The sequence below is a fragment of the Egretta garzetta genome, unplaced genomic scaffold (assembly GCF_000687185.1).
Source record: "Egretta garzetta isolate BGI_Z169 unplaced genomic scaffold, ASM68718v1 scaffold634, whole genome shotgun sequence".
Lineage (NCBI taxonomy): Eukaryota > Metazoa > Chordata > Aves > Pelecaniformes > Ardeidae > Egretta > Egretta garzetta.
In genome coordinates, this window is record NW_009259536.1 from 88523 (window position 1) to 103872 (window position 15350).

The following is a 15350-nucleotide window of genomic DNA, read 5'->3' on the forward strand; positions in this document are numbered from 1 at the left end:
ACTCTGAGATATCCAGTTCAATTCCCAGCAGATAAGGGCTCACATCAGAAAAAAATACAGTGGCAGTTGCTACCGTTGGAAAATGGTTGTCTCGGCAGACAAAACTCTCCTCTGGCTCCTGCCAAATCATGAGACTGGTTGGGAGGGGAGAGTACAAGAAAGCAAGTATCGTTCGTGCCCATTAAGCAGTGCATTGCAGGTACCTGCCAAGTATTTACAGCAGTATTTCAAGGAAATGAGTGAGAAACGAGTGGCAACGCAGTCCTAGCCTTTCGGCTACAGCAAGTCAGGGTTGCCAAGAAAGGGATGTCTCCCAGGTAGTTCAGCCCCAGCCTGTGGAGATCAAACAGCGCAAGGAAATGACCTCAAGGACAACGCGGTGTTTAATTGAGCAAGAGCGGCGCGGGGCTAACGTGCTCCCTTTGCCGCGGCGCGCTGAGCAGACGCAGATCTTGTGCTAGACCAGCTGGAATTTCGTCCTCACTTTCCTCCTCCACAATCGGTTTTAAGCATCGCCCGTCCACCGCTTTTAATGACGATTCTATTTGTGTAACGAGAAAGGAAGCAAGAAAATCATCGAGTGGGAGTGAGGGGAACGCTGGGATGCTGCTCAATATCTGTATGTGCCTGCACTGCTTTCCTCTGGAAACGGTTTCCCCTAAAAACTTCTACAAATATAACGGAAGGGTATTCTCATTAACAGATGCACAGGTCACACGTATTATTAAGCAGCTTCAATAAACTAACGCATTGTACATGTCTCGGGAGAATAAAAGACAAATGACGCTGCGTACACGGTGCAAGGAAGGTAGAAAGAAAACATACAGACTGGGAAAAAAAAAATAATTAAAAAAAAAAAGACCATGGAAGCTCCTGCTTTTATCCACCGAATCCATCCATGTAAGCCCCAGCTTTTGTTTGACATTCTCTTCCTCATCACTACACGAACAGGAACCCACCAGGCTTTGGGTAATCTTGACGAGCTGTTTGGGGCGGGGATGGTGGTGCCTGCGTACAGCACTTGGCTAAAGGGTGCCCCCCCCCCCACAAAACAGGCTGTGGGGCTCTACCGAAACATCAGCCACCGAGATGATGGGCGGCCATCTGTGAAGACTTCAAGGAGCTGTTCCTGCTGCCACTGATTCTAGGAAGGAAACAAAGGCTTTCGCTGCCTCCTTCCAACAAGCCCACTACGGCAATCGAGCAAAGAGTCCCCACCAGAGCAGAGGAAGCTGCCAGTGCTGGCTGAGCCTCAGCACACACCTTCTGTTATGGAGAAGCAGGAGAAAGGGGCGAGCTCCATCTCTGAAGGCACCCGCTCCTTTGCTCACCTCTTTCCTGACCCCCTGCACCGCAGCGGGCAGGGCACAGGTTGCTAAAGCGGCAAATAAAATAACTAGAAAAAGTTAAGTATCGGCTCACCGTCCATGTCAGGGAGTCATGCTCACTAACTAAGAGATTTGTAAAGAGATGACCCGACAGGTGAACAAAAAGAGATAAAAGATGGGGCTGAAGCACCACCGTTACGGATAAGTGAAAAACTGGAAGAGAACATCTGCAGAATACCAAGCTGGGTGGGCTGGGGAGGATGGGGGAGAGGAGAGACAAAAGCAAGCAAAGATATGATAAGGTAAATGAGTGTGGATGTATTAAGTACACAACATGAAGTGAGATAAGGAAAAAGAGAAGGAAGAAGCACCCTAAGAAATGCTTGAAGGCCCATCCCAGCATTATTACACTACACACATGCTACTTAGCGTCAAGAATATGAGGACACCGCGAGCAACTTATCATTCATTGCTCCATAGGGAAGAAGAGATGAAACGTTTTTACTCTGAACTAAAGGTGAAAAGCATTCAAATTCCATAAGAAACTGCTAGGCTATATAATGAGCAGATTTGAAACTACTTAGAGGAAGCAGCATCAGAGAAGGATGTTCATCACCCTGGGCAGGCCACACAAATTAAGAGAAAGTAGAGCTGTGAATTACAATGAACAGAGACTAAATAGCTGCCTGTGTTGGATTAAAGGATTTAAATTGTCAGCTTGATGTATAATGAATGTGAAAACCCAGCACTTAATTAAATGGCACATGATAGAATAACTTTGTTATGCTTTAAACTGCTTAAGTTATCAAAGTATTCCTTATATTTAGCAATTGTTTAGCAGGAGCTCCCTTGTGAGCTCCACCAAGACATTGGTCATTTACCCTGCATTCAGCTGTGGCAAAATATGGAACTTTTTTCTTTTTTTTTTTGTTCTGTAAGCTGAGTTTTCAGTCATGGCCAGTGAATTTCTAGCAATGCAAAGTCACTGAACGCTGCCGAGACAGAACGATGGGCTACCAGGTGCTCTATGGATCCCACCACCAACACCTTGCTATCATCCGAGTAGACACGGGGGACTGATAGCTCTTCCCAGATCACAGAGCATCTCCCTGCTCACCACCCTTAAGATGACGCATGAAGGGTCCCAGCACAGGGGTGACAGAGCAGCCTCTGTCAGGCCTGGCTTGTGCCAGATAAAAACTTCAGCCTCCTCCTTATCTGCCTTCAGGAGTACACCTGCCACGGGGGAAGACAGAAAACGAGTTCTGCCATTGCATTTTGATAACAGGAACTGACTTAATTTTTCAACCTGGCAAGCAAATCTAATTGAGTTACTCCGCACAGAATGAGGACGGCTAGAATGGAAATTACATGGGAGAATCAGCAGAAGCAGCGGACGAGGGATCACCATAAGGGCTAGGACAGGGCCTCTGGATCGCTTTTTAAAGGAATCACATCGCATGGGAGGACTTAAAGGCTAAATCAAGGCGATTAAAAAGACTGCTCCATCCAACAAAGGTTGGTACGAAGAAACATGACTGCACAGTTCCCAGCAAATTCCTGATTTTTTTTTTTCTTACCCCATTCAATTTATCACATCCTGTTACATTTCTTGAGCAACTCATGTGTCGGCAATCCTAAATCAAGGCTTCCTTAACCCCGCTGTCCTGGGGTGCACAGGATGGTTAGGAAGAGCATGAGATAGGAAGGACCCTCCCTTCTACACAGACACAACGAGGACTTGGATCCCAGAGATGACTCCATGTCCCAAGGGGACACGTGCCCGCTCAGATCAGAGATGTGTTACAGGCACAATCAAAAACTTAAAGACAAAAGGGGAAAAAAAAAAATAATACTTACAGCTACTGCTATTCTTCCGAGTACGTGTTCTGGAATTTTTCTATAAACATCCAAAGAACCCCCTGCAGGGACAAACAAAACATGCTTAGGTAATACAAAATGAAATACTGCCCTAGATTTAGAGTCACAAGGGTTTTCTAGGCCTTGGTTATTAATAAAAACACCATCAATGATATAACAATAACTGTGTCAGAAATAACTGACCTTAAAAATCTACCGAACCCTGAATAAACACATGAAACCGCACTCGGGTCTCTTTTCACCCACATTACTTATTTTTGCTTGCAGCATTAGCACTCAAACTCCTGCTAGAAAACCTCCCAGTCACAGGACAGAATATCAAAACAGGAGAACTCGGAACTACCGGGCTTGGAGTAACTTCTCAGGAACAACACAGTCATCCCCAAAAGCACCGGTGGACTTCCAAGTCCGAAGTATCCTAACCCTTGTCCCCAAACCCCAGCGCTAGCATTCCCTGGTCTCTGCTACGATGCTTATATACATGCTTAAAGCTGTTTCCTCCCGATGAGCAAATCCATGAAAAGTTTGGTTGAGCGTTGCAGTCTGTGCCCGCACCGATGTCTGAAAGACAAAGAGCTCCTGGGCAAGCAGGTAAGTTTTGCCAGTAAACTCCAGTATGGGACAACTTGCTGTCTGGCATAACCCTGTCCAGCCAGCATCACACATTCGTGGGGAAAGCGAGAGGCTGAAGTCCCTCTAACAGCCCTAGACATTCCCAAGGGACTGGGAAGGATCATTTCCCTTATCTTCTGCACAGGAGATTCACGACCAAACCAGTGTTCAAAATGCCCCTGGGGTGAAATACAAATTCCTGGGCAAGAAAGGAAATTTTCAATTGAGAATTAAAAATATCCAAGCAGAAAGGCATAAAAAAAAAAACAAACCCAAACAAAAAAGGAACAAGCAAATTACAGGCAGAGCGTATTACCCTTAGCTTGCAAGGGCGTGTTGTCTTACTCTAGGCTCAAGGTTCTCAGAACTGATCTAACTCTGCTCTCGGTGTAACACATGGATTTTACCGATGACACCAATAGGAAAATAGTTAGGCCAACTCTCAGCAACTGAGAAAACTACACCTTGTACTTTGCTTATCATTCAGTTTTTAAGAGTAAACGCCATTCATTCTGAAATGCTGCCATCCAAAGAAGTCACAAGGTCCTTGTTCCTGTCTTCATCCTTAATTATACAATAGTTCTTATTTATACTATGCTTCCCATTCTAACGATTGGGGTTTTGCGTGACCTGGTGATTCCAGGTCATTACAATTACTATTTGTTCATTTTTACTCTTTCAACCTATATTGCCCCCATTGCCCGTGGATTATAACGAATCTCAGGTTTAGCAGTAAACGTAAGTAGTATTTAATGGAAATAAGAGGATGTAGCATCGCAGATACCTACTGCTCATTACAAAAGCCAAACAGACGGCAATCGTATGGCAGGTGGTTCCTGTTAGTGCATATAACATATCCTTAATTTTTGAACAACAGCAACCAAAAAAAAAGACCTATTTTCATACACCAAACTGCTAAGTCTCCCTATTACAGATGTCACTCAAGGCAGTGCTGCTTGAAAAATGAAGGGAAGTATCTTCTTGCAAGCAATCAGAGAAATCTGCTGGTTTTCTAGGGAGAAAAAATTCTGTAGCGGACATTTCCAAATCCAAATCATGTTAGCTCCCCTATCTACGTGTAGACACCTAGGTACGGTCTGATAACCTCCACCTCCTGCTGCTTTTGAGGGGGATTTAGGGGGCGTTCAGCAATTTCAAGGAAAAGAAGCAATAATATAAGTAAAAGGGCATTTCACCATCTCTATTTAGAACATCTTTATAATAAATATAAAAGGGCAAAGATTAGAAAGCCTCACTTCACATCTCTGCTGTTCTTTAAGGACCACTGGCAGGTGGGAGGGGGGGTCCAGGTCAGTTGAACCTCAGTGTTTTGGTATTTGGAGTTACCTGTTTTTTTCCCTGCTTGCAGGTGCCAGGGAAGAACCAAGATGGTCCTATACGTGCACCTTTTCCCCTCTGTGTACCCCTAAGCCTCGAGGATCCCCAAAGAGGCAGATCCATCTGTATCTAGGGTAATTGAGAAGGGAAATACCTATGTTTGGTAATGCGGTAGAGGATACAACTGGGCAAACAGAGGCATGGGACGTGAATTCAGGCAATACTACAAAATGGGCTAAGACAGTCAAAAAGGGCTAAAAATTTGTCAAGGTTAAAGCTGTTCATCTGCAGGGTGAGAAAGTATTTTTTTTTTATTTATTTATTATTTTCACCTGCATCCTTACGCATCAAAATTAAAGATCTGGGGGTTAAAAAAAAAAAAAAAGGCAAGGTCCCTTTATTTGCATTTTGTTCTTCCTTTAACTGATTGCTGTTGCTTTCTGCCAGAAGGAGAGCACAACACGAGGCAGGCCAGAGGTCATCTCCAGTATAATTCCAAGTAATTTGTGCACGGTCAGCCCACGCCACTGTTGTGCAACATCATGAGGGATGCATACCCTAAAGGCTTTAATATTTTCAATCAAGAATTCAGAACGGCAAGCATTTATGTCCATCACTTTTAAAAAAAATTCTCTGAATTGGCAGGGGCACGCATACTCTAGGCAGACGCATGTTCTGGCACGAGCAGATGCTCCCTTACTGCATGGGGCTAACGCGGGCTCGCAGCTCCGAGTGCAAGCGCAAGGACAGAACAGAGAAATGGCGAAAGCCACACCGCGTGAGAACAGCGAAGAACCGAACCTGTGGGCTTCGCTGAATAAATATAACACTTCATCAAACGTAGAAAATCGGAGAGAATACTCATACTTGGAAGTGGGGCACAGTGGTCACGAGGACAGAGGTAGTAAAAGAGAGACAGAACAGTGATAACAGACCATTTTAACAGGGAGAAAACAAAACGCACCATAAAACCCTAAAGGGGTCCCCATCAGAAAGAAAGAAGCTACGCAACGATGCTTAATGGTACACATTGGGCTTTGGAAGTTTTTCCTGCCAGAAAGCCTTCCCTCCATAGCAAATTATTTGCGAGATCCTTACTTCTTCGCATCCAGCTTCACTGAACCTTTGTGAAAAACCTGGACAGGGCATAAAATGCTGGCTCATAAGAAAATCCCGGCGAGAGGAACAGACTATTGCTCGTAACCGCGACGCGATGTTAGAAGTTGAACGCTGCGGAGGAGGTTCTTGCCTACAAGACACCAGGGGACGGCATCTGCCATGAGACAACGCTCTCAGGACTGATACACAGAGGGCAGCAATGGTTATAAATCGCTGTGCTCAGTACCCTTCCTTCTCCTGCCTTTTCCCCAAGAACGCCACACGGCACAAGATTTCAAAGCCACGCGCTGATAACATCTCCGTAACGGCAGCCACATCAGGTTGCAGGGAAGGAGATGCTCTTGGTCTGAAGAGTCACGCTGGGAGAAACAAGAGTGCACTCAAAACGAAACTCAGCGCAACGCTGCTCAACAGCTGCGATAGAAAATAATTCCCCGTCTCGCAATTAAGAGACGATTTCCACTGAAAACACATAGGACATTGGGTTAATAGATTTCTTTAAAAGAAAATCTGTTTTGGCTATCAAAACAGTAAAAGTGAGGAACAGCTGTTTTGTCAGCGAGGACAGATTGTATGGAAGACTCAAATATCAAACCACAAATTAAGCTAGCATTTATTTCTGTTCTATTTACATTTTCAATAAAAGTAAGCAAATTTGCACTCGGGGAAAACGCAGCGTACCATGGAGAACATTACACAATCCCAATACTAACCTGTTTCCTTAAAAACGACCTGTGAAGTTATTAATACTTTAAATTTTCAAGTCATACCGCTGCATTTCGCTCCATTCTGGAAAAGCGCATCTTTAAATGATTCTCCCATTTACATACTTAGCAGTCAAAGGCACAAGAGATGTACAACTCACCATCCATGAACTCTGTACACAACGAAATCCTGTTTTCTACAAAAAAAGCCCCATAAAATCCTATGATATACGATGAGTCGCACTGGAAAAAGAAAGGGGAAAAAAAAATAGAGAAGCCTGTTTTAAAATTTGCTGTAGGATTATAAGCATGAAAAATAAATAGATGAGAAAAATCTATATACCTTATACAGAATTTCTAACTCTGACATTATCTGCTTCTGGAGTTCCAGTGTTATATCTAAGGGTATGACCTAAAATACAAAAAACAGACATATGATCAGAGCTGACATAAAAAGTGAATGATTCAAAACAAAAACCTGAAGATCCACGTATTAATTATCCTTACGTGAGCAAGGGGAGGAGAGGAAAGAATATTTTAATAGCGATGAAACGGAAACACTTACTTTTAAAAGTCAGTTACAAGGAAACTAAGTTATACAGCCAATTTTACCCATGAAATGTCCTAAAATGCCCATCCTACCCGTGAAGGTTTGAGGTTTAACCATTTGACCAAGAGATGGGTTAGAGCATCAACATGAGCCTCACGCCTCACCTAAAGAGCTGGTCGGTAAACTCAGAGCCGCTGCTTATTCCCCTGGAACGCCCTCGCTCCCCAGCTCCCGCCGGGCACAGCCGCCGCCTCGGCTGCCCAGCACCGATTCCTCTTGCCGAAAAGACGTCGTGTGAAAAACGCCTGGAAGGCTGCGCCCCGGCAGGCCTCGCTGGACGTGCCGACGTTAACTCTACGGGCTACGCAAGTGCTGTAGCATTGGAAGCATCTCAGAACGTCTCGGTGGGGCCCTAAAGGAGCATCCCCCACCACCGCTCTCACTGTTTCAGTTTCTTTAATATTTAACCCCCTTTTCTATATACGTTCCTAACATGGTATGAAATGTGGAAAACTCAAATATACAGAAAAAATGCAGATGATAGCAGACAGCACCACTGTTTAAGTAAGCATCACCATAGCGTTCCTCAAACCCACCACAAACCACCTGACTTTGAGCGCCCAGCAGCTCAAACCAGCCGCTCGCCGTCCTGCTTATCGGCTGCTTCCTTCATCCGCGCCCTCATTCTTCATCGTTTCGAGCCAGGCTGCTGCTAACCAGCACCAAAGTACCAAGCGCTGCAGCGAAGGTGGGGTGCACTGCCTGTAGTTACAAATTTTCAGGATTTTCAAGACAGACCCTCTTAAATAAGGCTGCTGGTTCTGATGACGGAACCAACGTCGAAAGTCAACTTTTACAAGCGATTCTTTGTCGTGATTATTTGAAGAGTTGCGCACTCAATTATTAAGTTCCACCATAAAATGGACTCAGAATGCATTTCGCCAGGCTCAGTCTGCCACCACCCAATATTTCACAGTTTAATACTTTAAGCTAAAGGGAAACAAAATCTAGTCAATTTGCAGAATTAGCAGAATAGATCTTGCAGGCTGCATATACTGCTGACAAAACAAAACGCAGAGAGGCCATTTCCAAACACATGCATTTTACAGTATCAAAATCTGTCCAAAAGAAAAAACGATAACCTGTTTCTATCAAGAGTTTGCTTTAGGGTTATTTATAAAAGCTGTCACTAAACTAAATTGTAAGTGTAATACAGGGCTGCCAAGAAACGTTTAACACACTTGTCTAGATCAATAATCATTTGCCAACAATATTCACTTACGTTTTTCCAGCGTGAAAAACTTAAAATAATTTGCTGGAATACCGTCAGTTTTACGCATTAAATATCAGCAGAATTTAATCTTGGCAACGGTCTAGAATTAAATTTTATCTCACTAAATTCTAGGCACAGTGAGAAATTTCCCCGCTTCGTTCACTGGGAAGGCTTCACCAACCTGAACCACGCCTAGTTAGCATGATCGGCGCCACAGACGTCACCGCCACCCCATCAACCAAGACCTGGCATGAAGAAAGGTCTCTGGCTGATTTGCATTACTATAATTACATACGGACCCTGCATTCTAATAGTGAGGATAACCTGGAAAAGCAGAGCTACCCCATTTACAAGTGTTCAGGATGCCATAGGGTAGGGCGCGTACGCCAATGTCCTGCCACGGGGTGGCAAGCGTGTATCCCCACAAAATAAATTAGGAGAGACCACCGGCTCACTTTGCATAACTATTGTAGGGGCTTGTGTGACTTACAGCCAGGAGAGACACCCGTCTGGTGGCAAGGTTGGAGGAATCTTAGGTCATTGACAGCGCTGAAATGGGGGCAGAAAGAGGAAAAAAATATCTCTACAGCACCGCCTTAATCTGCTGTTGTAATCTCCGTGGTCACACTCCTTTTGTATAAAATTTCCAAGCTTATTTAGAAAATGAAGTTTGTATGGGTGAAACAACTTTTAAGAATATGCACATTGACAGCGTGAAGCATGGGCTGAAACAGCAAGAAAAAAAAAACCCAAATCCTCCTCAAACCCGTTGCTACCAAGGAAGAAGCTGTGAATAAGGATTTGGCTGCAACTTCTATGACTGTAACAGAGATAAGCAAATGAGACGCAACATCAGACAATAAACTTTTCCAAAACGTCACCTTTGGAAAGAACTTTGTAGCAAGAAACCACCGGGGTTTTCCCGGAATTATTGAGAGCAGAAAAGCAAAACTGAATTCATCAGGCACAGAGTAACGCGCCGTGAGTTCACACCACGCGGGAGCAGAATTTCTTAACAATTTTGCACCAGGAGCTACCAAGAAAAGTCCAAGGGATGGAGGAGCTGGGTAGGTCGCCCGCTGATGGGCGATCCCCAGCCACCCGTGCCTGCCAAGGGGCAACCGAGCCTCGGGGATGCGGACGAACAGGAGATGGGGCCATGGGTAAACTGGGCTGGCTGGGAAGAGGGGCTGGCAGCCAAGCTCCAGCGCCTGCCCCCATTTCAATTAGCCAAAATGGTGCCCCACAGGCAGAGCTGGAGAAGGATCCTTTTTGGTTTTGTTTTTTTTTTTTTTCTTTTTTTTTTTTTTTTTTCCCATTTAAATGACACGGCAGTCCTCTGGCATTCAGCGAGGGACTCCAAGCACTCCCGCACATCTTCCTTATGAAGTTCCTACCTAAAAGACAGCAATTTTGGGATCGCTTAGCACAGCGAGGGACTCCAAGCACTCCTGCACATCTTCCTTATCAAGTTCCTACCTAAAAGACAGCAATTTTGGGATCGCTTAGCACGCCTGTAATGCATGCGAACTCCACATACCTAGCATTTCAAGTGGAAAGGGTTAATTTTTAAAGGAGGAATACCTGAGCATATTTCCTCTGCTCTCCACTACACCTCCAGGACAAATAAGGATGAGTTGTCAAGTTAAATACAAGCAGTCAAGTGACTGAATTATAATTTACTCTGTGCTCAATTTAAATTAGTGTGAGGCTATTAAAATATACAGTATAAATACGGCAATTCATCACAAGCTGTCATGGATGACTTCATCTATTTGCTGGAGTGGCATACGTTCCACTAAAGGGAACGAGAGCAAAATCACAGGTCAAATTAAGCTGCTATTCTGTTTTAATTCACTTATTTAATCTGTGGCGACATAATTGTCTTTTACAGTATGTACAACTCAAAGGAAATTTGGGAGTATTATAGTCAGTATACAAATGATTAATCAAATGGTCCATTTAAATGCCAGCTTAAGAGCAGGAGAAACTAAAAGCAGTTGAAGAATGGCAATCAGCCAGCACACGCTCAAATTTTTAATTCTGATTTTTCCCTCTAATTAGAAAAAAGTTACCTCAGAAAAATCTATTACATTCTCTGCACATTATCTATATGTAAAGATAACATAAAAATAGGTGATGACATAGCATTGGTCTGTAACATAGGTATCAACGTTGGTTTGTTTTCCTGTTCAATGTATTTGCAATATTATCTACCAGCTGAAAGCATTTTACTCAACTCAGAATGTTATTTTGTCCTATCAGATCTGTATATTACTGTCAAAAAAATTCCCCAAAACGCAGAGCTCTGCTTTCACGGATCCATCCAGCGACCCACTTTTTAGCCTGGCAATCTTAAACACTTGATCCTTGCAATGGTCACGTTGAGATGCAGGCCTTACCATCCTCTTTTTATTGCTGGGTTTGCTGATGTTTTAAGTAATTTTTCTAAGTAGAGCAAGCCGGCATGATGGCTATCATAGCAGGCTTCCTGACCTCTGGTTTGTGGGCACGTTATTTTAAACTATGATAATATACACACGTTGATGCAATATTTCTTCTGAAATCACACTAAGAAAATATAATTGAGAGCGACAGGACCACCATAGCTACAGGAGAACGCGGTTTCCCAAATCTTCAGGATGCTAATTACCCACCAGGACTACCCAAACCCTTGGACTCCAAGGGAAACAAGGAGGTGAAATTGCTAGGGGAAAAGGATTTTTGCCACAGGGAGGTGATTTCAATTAACCTTGCAAAGGGTGAACTCAATTCCCCTCCTGCCTGTGGGATTTTGCTCTTGCTCCACCTCCTCTCCAGGAGCTTCGGAGGGCAGCGCTGGCTAGAGAGCCGCGATGCCAGCGTCGAGCGGGGCTGGTACCAAAGATGCTCAACATAGAGCTTGAAAAAGGAATTTGAGGAAGCACCGCAGTACCAGGCAAAAGCAGCATCCTCACACAACCCTGGCATCTGGGTGAAGAGCTTTTTTAGTTCCACACGAAAAGTTGTAATGCAAAAATATCTTTGATTATTAAATTTTCTGTACTTTTATGCCTATTACAACTGAGAGAATTCCTGTCTTGCTCTACTCATGACAGGTTTAGGAATGATGGATACAACCTGAAAGGACGTCTTCAAAATGACTCTTTCAAAAACTTTTCCAAGTGATATTGGTATTCCACCTAATTAGAAGTTACTCGGATGTTATTTCAATTTCCGTGTTTTCCACACGTTAGAGAATCATTTCAAATCCAGTAGGAAGCATTTGCTTTTCTTCAGTTCATCAGAAAGTCAAAAGAGTTTCTCCCAGTGGGGCGAAGGGATTTCCATGATCCCCAAAGCCAAAACATGGGCAGAATCTCCTTTCAGTAAATTATATCTGGGTGTCTTGTGGTGCCAATCTGAGCCGGAATCTGAAAGTTACCCATACATGTAAATATTGCCTGGTAAATAAAAATGCTTCATTGGAAGCCTTAGCATAATCCCACATCTTTAAATTCCATTTAACACCACACTTGCAGCAACCAGCTCCCATCACTCCTCCTCTTGGCCTCCTCTCCTACCCCCCCATTCTTTCAGTTTAACTCACTTAAACCAGAATTTAATGATTAAACAAAGACAGGGAAAAAAAAAAAAAAAAAAAAAAAGAGACAAAAAGCCCATTTTACAGTTTTCTGAGTAATTATTCCATAAATTATATTTTTGAAAATATACCTTTTTTTTTAGATCCCAAACTATTAATTGGAATTGTATGGATGCAATAATTAATTTATTTTCCAAAAGTCTCTAACAAAATCGCCAAATTAAAAAAACCTGTTTGATGTATTAAAAAAGGGATTCTTTCAGTATTTTTGTATAGGTTAACCGTGCTAATAATCTAATTTACAAATTTAATCTAATTTCACAAATTACAGAGGTGGCACACTGTTGTCACCACAGCTTTAACGGAACTTTCCCACAAGACTGGTATTTTCATCTGGCCACGTAACACTACGGCATACAGCTTCACCGCAAAGAATGCTAACAAGGAAAAAAAGAAAAAAAAAAAAAGCCAGATCACTTGGATAAAAGCAGGCAGGGGGGGAATATGGGACCTTAAAATAAATAAACCTGTTAAACCCACACAATCTCTTAGGAAAACAGAGTATTATCCCAAAGAAACGAGGGATATTCTCTTTATTTAAAAATGAGGTTGCAGAGACCGCTCAAGAATACGCCCTTGGGGACAGTTGGGCATTAGCAGGGAAAGGTAGAGGCTGACATCCCGCGACCTTTCCATCCCCGCTCCGGTAACGCCGGGGTTCAGGACGGCGAAGCAGCGTCTCCGCCGCTCGCTGGAGAGGCACAAACCCCAACTGCGCTTGGACGCATCCCCGTAACCCCATGAGAAGGTATGGTGGTACCTACACACGGGGCCAAGCAATTCCCAGTGGGCGAAACTAGGATTCTGGGAACTCTGTACTCATTTGGAATGAGGAGATTTATGGACTAGAGTTTCCCTGCATAAACGACGTGGACTTTAATGCGATAAAACAAATTGAGATCTAACGATCAGAGGGAGGGGAAAGAAACCAAGGTCAAGAAAGAATGGAGAGAAAGAAAGAGAGAAAGAAAATTACTGTAATATCTTACCTTTACTGCTAGTATTTTTCCACTAGGGACATGATATGCCCTGCATGAGAGAAAAAAATTAAATAACTTGAGATCACATAAAATTACCTCTATACATATGTGCAACATGTATACACTAATTTCACAGGAAAATGACTTGGAGCTAATACGTTTTACGTTAAAGCCATTTCATACAGCACTTCCAAAGAAAGGCTGATGAAAACAATCGATCACGGGAATATACTTACAATGAAACCATTTAGTAGGTCTTTACATCTGCCTGTTTTATATAAAACCTACGCATCGAAGACTTCCATGCAGCGTAATAGCAAACTTCTAAGCATGAATTTACCCACTTCCATGTTTTCTTTCAATGAAATAAAACGATGATCTATCCATTATTCAGAATCGTCACGTAAACCAAGGTTTAGCACGCGAGTTTGCCAGTCCTACGGGTATTTTCAGCGGTAAGACGGCGAGATCCACAGCTACACCCGTTGACGTGGAGTAAAACAGGTAGCGACTGATTCTTTATCATAACCTAATGACCCACAGAAAATAAGAACGAAATGAATTTCCTGCATCTGTATTTAAGATGAGCACGTGTGCGCACATGTAAGGTTAGAAAGCATTCTGTTAACACTCACACGTACCCAAAATAATTTTCCACAGTATTTCAAGATCAGTTTGTCTTAATTTCTGAAGACAAACCTTTATAATTGGCTATTTAACAACGACTTGCGTACTCCTAACCATGAACTCCTAAGAAAATAAAAGGGTAGGCGGAAAAAAAAAAAAATGTTACTAAAAATCCAATGTAATTTTGCATAAAAACAAAACCATTAAAGGTTTTCCTCTTCACTGGTTTTATTGTCTCATACTGATTTACGACACCATGCACAGTAATGTCATATATGTGGCACTAACTTTAAAGAATTGTAATATTTTACCACTATATACCTCTAGCAATTATTACTGAAGAAGAAAAGCTTTAATAGTTTGGTTTTTTTTTTTGCATGCAAAATCATACCTAGTACAGGGCGAGACTGTTGTTTAATCTTATTTATAACCCTGAGCGCTTCTATAATTCCTGTTAATAGCTCGGAAGTTTCTAAAAACTTCAGCTTAATTTAATAACTCATGGATAAACATCTATGTAACCAAGTGGCATTAGCTCTTAGGAGCAGAGTTTAAAAAGGCATAGTAAAAATCAGTGTTATTTAATATCAGGGCAACACGCAAAAAGCAACATCAGCAGACGAAGCCCGGACAGCCCGGCAGCTGAATGCGTAATCAATGAATCCAACGCCGTAAATGAACGCTGCTGTAACTAGGGATGAACCAACAGTGGCAAAACATTACGGGCTTAAGATCAGCAGAAATGATAAGAAAATGAACAGGTTGAGATAGCATGCTTAGCGTCTGTTAGCTTAATACGTACTGTGCCGGACAGTTTGGCAACTTAATTAGCTTGTCAAGAAAGCTGATCTTTTTTCCATAAGAGAGATCTCCTGTTTCCAAGTGAATTAAAAGGGAAGACTTGATTATTTAATTATGATGCACGCTAATTCATCCGTGGAAGTTTGGGTTAAATTTCCAGCAGAGGGCAGATACCTGGTTTGGTTTACAGAGCACTGACAGTACCAATTTAACATTTAATTATCGCTGAGAATTGGATCACAAAGGAGATGCCATGCCCATGGGTGTCCAGTGGCTTTGCATGCTACCTGGGAGGAAAGGAATTTGTTTACTTCAGGCTGATCCGGCATCTCCATTGTCCTGCCCTTCCTCAACACAATAACTGTAAAGTGATTAATGAAGTTTGAATAGGAGCTTTGGTTACACCAAAAGACAACCCTACACCTCTGTAGTCTTTTAATTAACAGCTAACACTTCAAATTAGTTCTGTAGTTGCTACAGTAATTACCCGTTCC

The 15350-nt window shown here is 42.7% G+C and overlaps 1 protein-coding gene across 1 annotated transcript in view; it reads right to left on the minus strand.

Annotated features, from left to right (window-relative positions):
• The window catches only part of MAP2K5 (mitogen-activated protein kinase kinase 5), a 119802-nt gene that overhangs the window by 61795 nt on the left and 42657 nt on the right, over positions 1-15350 (minus strand). Inside the window, exons 10-13 of the mRNA XM_035893213.1 lie at positions 13438-13477; positions 7326-7394; positions 7144-7225; positions 3189-3250 (exon numbers count right to left, since the gene is read on the minus strand). Coding sequence (XP_035749106.1) covers positions 3189-3250; positions 7144-7225; positions 7326-7394; positions 13438-13477 — 253 coding nt within the window. The remainder of the gene's footprint in view (positions 1-3188; positions 3251-7143; positions 7226-7325; positions 7395-13437; positions 13478-15350) is intronic.